This window comes from Odontomachus brunneus, unplaced genomic scaffold (assembly GCF_010583005.1).
Source record: "Odontomachus brunneus isolate Ranch 3 - 2012 unplaced genomic scaffold, Obru_v1 Obru_scaffold_156, whole genome shotgun sequence".
Lineage (NCBI taxonomy): Eukaryota > Metazoa > Arthropoda > Insecta > Hymenoptera > Formicidae > Odontomachus > Odontomachus brunneus.
This window is the reverse complement of record NW_022639606.1, coordinates 375,522-385,423: the sequence shown is the minus strand read 5'-3', so window position 1 is coordinate 385,423 and position 9,902 is coordinate 375,522. Positions and strand designations below refer to the sequence as shown.

General features: G+C 35.5%; 2 protein-coding genes across 3 annotated transcripts; one reads left to right on the top strand and one right to left on the bottom strand.

Annotated features, from left to right (window-relative positions):
* Nucleotides 1–1,058: 1,058 nt before the first annotated feature.
* On the bottom strand, nt 1,059–4,477 carry LOC116850805 (coiled-coil domain-containing protein 43). Its single transcript, XM_032829483.1, has 3 exons — nt 3,983–4,477; nt 1,480–1,865; nt 1,059–1,372 (listed from the first exon to the last, which is right to left on the bottom strand). Exons 1-3 carry the CDS (start codon nt 4,145–4,147, stop codon nt 1,300–1,302), a joined length of 624 nt encoding a protein of 207 aa, XP_032685374.1. The 5' UTR covers nt 4,148–4,477; the 3' UTR covers nt 1,059–1,299.
* Nucleotides 4,478–6,122: 1,645 nt separating this feature from the next.
* On the top strand, nt 6,123–9,118 carry LOC116850804 (cytochrome b-c1 complex subunit Rieske, mitochondrial). 2 transcript variants are annotated; one of them, XM_032829481.1, is made up of 4 exons: nt 6,123–6,413; nt 6,900–7,052; nt 7,699–7,876; nt 8,601–9,118. In XM_032829481.1, the coding sequence occupies exons 1-4, from the start codon at nt 6,206–6,208 to the stop codon at nt 8,887–8,889; spliced, it is 828 nt and encodes a 275-aa protein (XP_032685372.1). In that variant the 5' UTR covers nt 6,123–6,205; the 3' UTR covers nt 8,890–9,118. The 2 variants fall into 2 exon arrangements, with proteins under 2 accessions (XP_032685372.1, XP_032685373.1); XM_032829482.1 differs by having other exon boundaries at nt 6,124–6,299.
* The last annotated feature ends 784 nt before the right edge of the window (nt 9,119–9,902 follow it).

The following is a 9,902-nucleotide window of genomic DNA, read 5'->3' as shown; positions in this document are numbered from 1 at the left end:
GGGGGGGGGGGATAGAATAAACGGAAATTATATTTAATCGACGCCGATGAAAGCGTATCGAGAGAAGCTTGATAAATTATATCTGATACATAAATTTTTATTTGCGCCTTCTCGAATGCTCCCGTCTCGGAAAATTGATTTATTGATACCGTCGGCGATGGCCGTTTATCGACAAAACTTTGCACACGTCGTTTCTGACGTCGGAATCTGCACGGCGCGAAGATAAGATCCGCGAGATCATCCCAGATGGACTTTGATAAACATCACAACGTGAGACAACGTCAGTCATGAAAAATTTATAGTACTTTTAATTACATTTATAAGGCGAATATACTGTATTGAATTAATCAAAAATTTATATTATACAATGTTGGAAATTCTGTGTTATATTGATGCAGCAAGAAACTTATTCAAAATTACTCTCAGATTTTTATATTACATTTTGCATGATACATTATTTTGATCATTTTTCTTTTATAGAGAAATATATATATATATATATATATATATATATATATATATATATATATATATATATATATATATATATATATATATATAACATAATATACGCATAGTATACAAAAGTCGGATCGGTATTCAGAATCGTCTCTTACACCGCTCGTAGATTAAGATATAATAAATTCGATCGGATTTCATTTGATGAGTAAATATAATAACAGATAAAAATACATTTATGTTAATAAATATATGATGTGGCACAGGATACGAGTTCTGAATACACACGGGCTATCAGCAATGATAGAAACTTTGATTCCCGAGCAGCACGCGTCAGCACGGGAGGGGATACGCACACACTCACGTGACCGTGTCCGTGAACATGGACACGGTCGCGTAAGTGTGTGCGTATCCCCTCCCGTGCTGATGCGTGCTACTCGGGAATCAAAGTTTCTATCACTGGCTATCAGGATTAAAACAAAATACAAGAAAGAATAAGTAACAAATCTCGCAAAGAAAAGGACAATGTTTCACAGAGAAAGAGAGAAAGACAGAAGGCACAGGAGATGATCCAACGTTATTTTACAAAGATACCATTCTTCTGTGAAGTATGCATTCATATTGAGCCTATGATTCCATCCTCTAACGACACGAGCACTACACACATATCCGTCTAGTGAAAGATGTAAAATTGATGACCGGTTTAAATAGTTGTCGGAGATCGTTGCATGCACGACGATAAATGTATACGATGATAGATATATATGATGAATGCCAGAGCATTATGTACTCGATGATGTTCAATGTTGAGGTAAATCCCGCATCGCTCCCGTTTCGATGCTACCTTCGCCTCTCTCCCTTCTGGGTTTTTCTCTTCTCCTTCTTCTCTTCTTTCAGTTGCTTTTGTTTCTCTCTGAAAAACGCGAAGTTCATACTTACAGACACATTATATTACCTCACGTTATATACCTCAACGCGGTAGCATCAAACGATATCGGTATATTCTTGCTACAATTCTACCTGTCCTCCTTGTCCTTCTCTTTCTTCTTCTGGCTCTCGAGCTTGGCCTTTTCTCTCTTCTCTCGCTCTTGTTGTATGATAGTAGCTGCATTCAAATTCTTTTCGATCCCGCAGTCTCCACCTCCGCCGTCCTCCTCTCCGTCCCCTTCGCTATTCTCCTCGTCGGACATTTGACTATACTGCGCTAAAATAGCCTCTCGAATTCGTCTCTCTTCTTCTGTGTAACTTCTCTGTGTGGTCGTAGGTAGACTTTGCGACTCCAGCATTCGTGCCAATCGAACATCGACGTCCTCCGTCGGTACAGTTGCGGCGGCTACATCCTCTGATGGCAACCATTCCGCCCAAGCACTTAAAATCTCTGCTACATGCTTGCTGATGTTGTCCTCCTAAAGCATAATCGGGCCTTGTCATATGAGAAACATTACACCAAGGTTGTGTCGTAGATTCCAAGATTTTTCCATCTACGTAGATTGTTTATGTATTGCACTACGTGATACAGTGCAAGGCTGGACGTTTATGCGTAAATTATGATATTCCTACGTGTAGACAATGTAAATTATGTATGAAATGATTATCTATATAGATAATAAGTAATCTATAGATATTGTTGATTTGCTCGAAAATTAATTAAGAAAACTAAAAATTTGTATTTAACCTTTAGAATTCTAATATAAATTTCTTGTTGTTTCCTAAACAAGTTAGAGTCTGCAGAATCTTCTTATTACATTCTTATCTTACGAGAGTTAAATCTACTAATCTGTAACATAAAAAAATATGAAAATTTTATGCAATTTATTACTTTTAAATATTATCTAATATATAATAATCCAAAACAAATATAAAGTAACTGTTTCGTAATTTAATAGCTTTTTTATATATCTTAATATAATTTTCAATATATTACGTAATTTATATATATTGTCTATACATGAAAAACGACCATGTATGTATATATATATAAAATATGTAAACAATCCGCGTAGACGGATAGTAATATTAGTTCAGCTAAAAATGACAGACCTAATGACATCTCATACATAGTTTATATTATCCATATGTAGATGTAGTGTTAACAACAATTTACACTCAAACGCCTACTCTGCACAAGAGGTTTGTTTTCCATTGTATAGTGTCTCTAGCCTTATCTCAGAAGTTTTCAGCTGTGTCATATACTGTCTTCTTATCTTTTTCATTATTTGATCCTCTGTTTTTCTTATACTGTTTTTCCCTTCTTCTTTGCTTCATATAGTAATACTTGTTTATGCTAATACTTATATAACTCTTTCTTTGGATAATGAAATTATGCACTATTTTGTGAATTTCCAAATTTTTTAAAAGTCTTCTCTTTAAAGTCATTATATTTATTGCATCTAAGTATTAAGTAGTTAATATCTTCTGTCATAACAGGTACATCTTGAACTATCTATTAGTTTTTTCCTAAATAACCATTTGTTCAAGTTGTAATGATTACTTTTGATTCTGTCACAAGAAGTCACAAAGCATCCTGTATCTTTTGCTTAAACTATAATTTTTGGTTAAACTATAGTCTTATATATAAATATTTTGAAAATAACTCTTATCCTTATGTCTTCCTTCTATTTCTAGATTCTCCTCAGTTTCTATTAACAGCCTGTCTTCATTCAGTCTTCTCTAATCCTTGATGGGTATGCTTATTTCTTCACTAGTCACAATCTTTAGTCTCTTCTCTAGCTAGTTTGTCTCCTGTTTTATTTCTCGTAACTCCAATGCCATATATACCAGTACTATTTTCCTATCCAACCTATATCTTCTTTCTATAAACTTTTGTTGTATTTATTATGATATACATTCATAGATATTAACATATTGTTGTTCTTCTATACTGCATTTAATGAATCTAATATCAGTATATAATATATATCTGTTATATTCTGTTCTTGCAAGCATTTTTTTAGCACTGTACTAATTTTCAGAACCTCTGGTATATTTTTTACTTATAAAGTATCCTGTGTCATTATCTTTTGTTGCAATTCTTACTACTACTAATTCCCCAATCACCAGCTGAAAAGATGTTTTCTGTAGCTAAACTAGTTTAGCTAGTTCAGTTACAAAGAACAGACTAAAGATTTCAAACAGAAATAATAATAAGTGTTTTGAAAGCAAATAGATAATTTCCATTGGATGTTGCTGAAACATATTCTCGTGGATATCATCAAAATTATATACATGATACATTATATATAAATAGATGCACTTTCCTCCTAAATCAAGATCCTTCGTTCTTCGCAAGTCTGGACTAATAACAATATAACATGACAGTAGTAACAGTAAAGTGGATAATGATTACGTCATAAAGCGAATCGTCCGAGATACGCTCGCACGGACGAAGATCATCAGCGCAAAACGCATAGAAGGCGGAAACGTGTACTTTCGGAAGTGCCTCGCGTCTATTTTCGACCGGCGCCGCGGCGGCCGCGCGCATTCTAACCTCAAAAGCTCGCGAGAGCATGTACCAATTACTCACCGTTATACCCGCGAGTATGCTCTCGAGCGCTTCGGTTTTCTCATCCTCAGACTCGTCGCCCTCGAGGATACCCTTGATGTACGTACCGAAGACGCTCTCATCCGTGTTGAGAGCCTGGAGCTTCTCGCTGAGCCAGGCGTCGAAGGAGCTCGCCGCGACCGCCATGTTTTTCGGCTTTTTGGAATTCTCCGGTACTTATTTGTGCACGCTCGACTAAAGATAGAAGTGAAGAGAACTGTCTCGGCCACGCGCAAGTCGTCACATTTTGATAGCTGGTATCAGGATGATCGCCGAATAACCTAACTTGCTCTCCTCAGTCACCTCGACGTTGGGAGATCGTCGTGCGTCGTGCACCGCTTCGCAGCTTGACGCTTTACCTGTCTCTCGCAACAGCTTCTTGTGTGAGCTATATATCGTGAGGAGATGTATATAGACAATATCAATATGCGCGCAGTGGCCAGACACGTGATATCGAGCAGCGCACCTGACACACGGACTGCAATCGAGATGTTAATTTCGATCGTGTCATCTTGTCCACAGGTGAATTATATTTGTATTATATTATGCTATATTATACGATATTGTATTGTATTGTATTGTGTTGTGTTGTATTATGTTGTGCTGTGACATATTATTGGTGGAAAATTAATATAATATTAAAATACAAAATATTTTTACTTAGTTTAAACTCCCGCCTTTCAAATCTTAAGCCCATTTTACAATGGTAATAAGTAGGATAGGTAGGATTCACACCGCGTCCGACGTCCGATATCCAATAAAAAAATAGCTTTCCAATGGAGAATTGAATTTTTTATTAGAAAGCTGATCTCCTATTGGATATCAAACATCGTAATCGGAAATCGGACGCGGTGTGAATCCTGCATAAGGGCTTGTGTCCACCACTGAAATATATGGTCTGTTTTTTTCAGCTGCACTGCTGAACTGGTGCAATAAATTAAAGTGAGACAAGTATATGTTTTCTCACTCTAACTTATTGCACCAATTCAACAGTGCAGCTGAAAAGAACAGCCAATATACTATTAGAGACCCTCAACAGAAACTGGCCATTAGCCCGAAAAATGGCGACGATGAATATGTGCGTGCTGCTGAGTGAGTGCGTGATCTATTAAATATGTGCGTGTATATCGATCTGGGGCTCGATTGTTGACGATATGCGAATGAGATACGCATGCAAAAATATATAGTTCACGTTACGTATACTGTAGATTTTCGCATGCGTATCTCATTCGCACACCATCAAGAATCGAGTCCTTGCACATCAATTGTATGACATGTAAGTAACATGATATTTTATCATTTTAATCACGAAATTTAACATCACAACGTAAAATGAACAATTAACAACTATTACACTTACACACATTTATATACCTTTAAATAAAACTTATAACAACAATACAAATAATCTCTATTTATTAAAATTACCTATATATATTTTTTAACTAATTATTTATTATATCAACCGAATAATAATAGCTCAGGACTAGTTGTTTTTTATTTCTTTCGACATTACATAACGTGTGATTGTTATTGACTATATGTAATATTTTCAAGAACTTACATTATACATTTTAAAGAATATACATGTATATATCTTTATTTATCATCATTATTTGAGCGATAAATTATACATTCGCAGAGTGCGACAATGGGTGCTTCCGAAATACCCAGAGTTGGGTCGAGTTGAGTTAGTTCCACTATAGTATATGTAACGGATACTATAGTGGAACTAACTCAACTTGACCCAAACCTGGACATTTCGGAAGCACCCTACATCTCAATTAATATTTAATGCCCGTTCGCGCTTGGTGAGCACAGCTCAGTATTAGTGCCGCCATTTTTCGGGTCATCATCCTGTGCGCCAATCACGTGGAGATGGCCTCCAATGGCCAGTCTCTGTTTGAGGGTCTCTAATGCTACCAACGCTACCGCGTTCTTCGATATCTTTATCGCTTCTTAGATAAACAATAAGGATAGGATAATACGGTAGCGCTAATAGCGAGCTCCCCGAACGTACCTATATAGTGCGAATGAAAGAAAGATAATCCACTTAATTTCAATAATGGCGCGTTTTAAAGGTGTCGTCCGCGATTGCGCAGATAACAATCTGTCGATCGCAGCGACTCGCCACGACGTAGTGTAGCAGCGTTCCTTGACCACGAGCTCTCGTCCCGTTCGTTGTTACGAGCGGTTCTCGTAAAAATGAATGTGATCGCGAAGTCGACGAGCCTCTCGCCGTTTCTACGGGCGACGGCGACGGCTGTTTCGAACGGCGGCATACCAGTCGCCGCGACCGGTAAGGTTCAGAAACCGAAGATTGCCGTTCCGCCTACCGTCAAACGGACTCACGGCCAAAGTCTCTATCAGGATCTCCTTATCGGACCTACATGCATAAGCTCGGGAGTCGCAGGTGCGTCCGTTATTAAATAGACTGTTTTACGTGGACAACCTTCGTGTACACTTGTGTTCCTTTCCAATGAGTCCAGCTAATTCGCATTTTGCGATTATATAATCGTTTTGCACAATTGCGTACTTGGCAGGTCGCTGCGTTATCGGTCGAACTTATATTTGTGACATTACTTCAAAATAAAGTATTAACAATAAGAAATGTCAATATAATAGTAGCATCGAGTCTCCAACGTGATGCTTCGCATTAATATGCTAAAACTCACACTCAGCTGTGTGAATGGCATGACATCAGGTCTGCTTCTATGACTTTTAATCTTTTGTATTATATCTACATAGGAATTTGAGGTTGAAAATATTAGGAAATTTCAGTAAATAAATATCAAATTTATGCAACTGAATGTACATGTGTATAAGGAGATCCTGATAGATTTTCTTAAATTAGATTTTCAGTAAGAATGATGACATAACATAGGTTCTGTCCTTACAGTCAGCACACAAGTACATCAGCGACGACTGGCCCATACCGATATCCAGTTTCCAGATTTCACAGATTACCGCAGGGAAGAAGTCAAAGAACCACATTCAAAATCAAGAGATAGCGCAGAAACACGCAAGAATTTCTCATATCTCATATCAGCTGGCAAGTACACAATTCCCAGGGTTGGATAATAACTAGTTGCTCAACTAAAAGTTAAATAAAAAAGTTAATAATTTTTAAGTTCAAAAAGTTAGTAACTTAAATTTTAACTTAACTTGGTTAATCTTAAATAAATCAACTTTTAATTTAAATTAACTATTTTAAAACTCACTAGCTTCAACTTATTAGAATATAGAATTGATGAAATAAGAAAAATAAAGAGCATTATCAAAAAACAGAATTTGTTTTTGAATATTTCTTTGAATATCAGTATTTTTTGTGTAAAATCCTGAACTACAAATAGTCGATACTTTCTTATAAGAAACTAACAACTTTTTAATATATTTTAGATAAATTTATAATTAAAAAATTGTACAAAAAACATTGCTTTACATAATTAATCTTTAACTTTAATAAGTTATTTTAATGTTAAATTAACTTTTAATTAAGTTAGTTTTTATTAATATAATATTTATATAACTTTTAACTTAACTAAGTTAATTTTATAAGTCACTTAAGTTTAATAAGTCACTTATTAACTTTAAACTGGACTTAGTTAAAGAATTAAAAATTACCTAGCCCTGACGACACTAAAATTTAAGTGAAGCAGCAATCTAATTATTTTCAATTTCTAATTTCGCATATTCAGGTGGTTGCGTGGCAGGTGTGTACGGCGCGAAAGTGATAGTACACGACCTCGTCGGTATGCTGAGTGCATCAGCTGATGTACTTGCTATGTCTAAGATCGAGATTAAGCTCGACTCGATTCCTGAAGGAAAGAGTGCCGTCTTCAAGTGGCGCGGAAAACCTTTGTTTGTACGACATAGGTAATCACGGCTATCTTCCTCTACCTACTCAAGATTTTTTACGACTTTATTTACTTCTATTCTATCTTACTTTTAAGATCTGGGGTTCCACACCTTATTTTGACTAAGGAGTTTAACTCGTTAAAAAATTAATTTTATATATCAAGATAAACTTGCATAATCACATATTGCATATGCATAAACAAATCAACTATTTATGATCCGTGCAATAAAAGGATGTACTAGATATACGAATGGTTAATCTCTTTATATATACATACATGCATTATACAAATATTTTCACTGTTTTCACCAACATCAATTAAGTTAAAAACACCCGGACACATAGTTAATCCTGGGCATTCTTATTATGTTAATGTTGAAATAAATTACGAATATTTAAACTTTTATATATATACATAATTGAATGTAGAGAAGTGGTGAATTTTTACCTTAAATCTTGATCTAAGTTTAAAAATACTTTATTCAGACAAAGACTTGAAATGAAAACTCAAGTTAAAATTTAATTAGTCCTGTTAGAAATGCGGATATATGCAAGTTTGTCTAAATAGGTGTTTAACGAGTTAAACTTCACTGAGTTGTGAAACTCACTTTCACTAAGACTTTAGATTATCTATGTTATACTTGTTGCATCTATTGTGGTTTTCATCTGCCTTAATAATCCGTTACAAACGAATGTATTAGAAGACAACAATTAGAACGCATTTCTCTCCATAATTCGTAGATCACAATCAGAAATTGCGAACGAAGCTAAAGTGGACGTCGCGAGTCTCCGTGATCCAGAAGAAGACAGTGTACGCGTGAAGGATCCCAAGTGGCTGGTCGTACTGGGTGTGTGCACGCATCTGGGATGCGTACCTATTGCCAATGCGGGAGATTTCGGCGGTTATTATTGTCCATGTCACGGTTCCCACTATGACGCCAGTGGCAGAATCAGGAAAGGACCCGCACCGTTGAACCTCGAAGTACCACCCTACGAGTTTCCTGAAAGCAATATGCTCATCGTCGGTTAATGACTATCCGATAACTGTAGTCAAATAATAAATGTTATTTATGATAAGACGCTCCGCGTGTACACATGCATAAGACCTGTTACCGACGATGAGGATATACGGAAGAGAGCGTGTTTTGTATTATATCTCTTAAAAGACATACGAATGTCGATTGGACTCAAAATGGCCGATGTAACGCTCACGCTACTGTATATCGAATTTAGAATAAATTACTGTTAAATGAGAAATATTTGGAAAGCACGGTTTAAACTTACTCGTGCCTTAACTCGTATACAAAACACAACGAACAATTTTTTTAATAACTAGCAATCTTGAACGCGATTCTCCGAGTTAAGAGTGTCGTGCATAATTATTCATTAATTTTCTTAAATTAATAACTCAACTTTTATGTTTGTGAAATAGATAGAAAAGAAATATTGATAGAGAAATTCTGTATTATTTCAAGAATTCTACCTGTACACTGCATAACGAATATTGTGTGTTGTCGGATACTCTGTATATATTATTTCATTATTTTTACAGCAGTTAATTCTGCTTTACGTCGAAGAACACTCTAAACTGCTAGTGTGACGTATTATGGCTTTCTCCAAACTCTGATTTGCCCAATCGGCAGTTAATTGAAAAAATTGCCAGCAGCAATTTATGACTATATAATTTGTTGTTTGACAATAATCAAAATATTAATCGTTTTATGAATATTAAGAAAATGAAGCAGTTAATATTTAAAAAATTGGCAGTAATTTTAAATACAAATTATAAAGAATACGAATAATTTCTTAATAGTTTTAACAACAGTCTCTTGTTTTCCATGTTAGCAACTTTCAACTGAGTTAACTATTTCCACTAGCTTAAACAGAAATTGGAGAGTCACTCTTTTAAATCAAGTCTCGAATCACACCGTTTCTCGTTACGTCCGGCTAGAATCGTTCCATAACATCGAAATCAAACATCTAACGTTATTCTAACTTGCACTCTCGTGTTTTTCTTGTGAAAATCTCTTAAGATATCGGTGT

Coding starts and splice junctions, on each gene's coding strand:
- LOC116850804 (XM_032829481.1), top strand. CDS start 6,206: ATGAATGTGATCGCGAAGTCGACGAGCCTCTCGCCGTTTCTACGGGCG. Junction 7,053..7,698: donor CTCATATCTCATATCAGCTG/GCAAGTACACAA, acceptor TCGCATATTCAG/GTGGTTGCGTGGCAGGTGTG. Junction 7,877..8,600: donor CCTTTGTTTGTACGACATAG/GTAATCACGGCT, acceptor CATAATTCGTAG/ATCACAATCAGAAATTGCGA.
- LOC116850805 (XM_032829483.1), bottom strand. CDS start 4,147: ATGGCGGTCGCGGCGAGCTCCTTCGACGCCTGGCTCAGCGAGAAGCTC. Junction 1,866..3,982: donor GCATACTCGCGGGTATAACG/GTGAGTAATTGG, acceptor ATTATGCTTTAG/GAGGACAACATCAGCAAGCA. Junction 1,373..1,479: donor GAGAAGGACAAGGAGGACAG/GTAGAATTGTAG, acceptor CGCGTTTTTCAG/AGAGAAACAAAAGCAACTGA.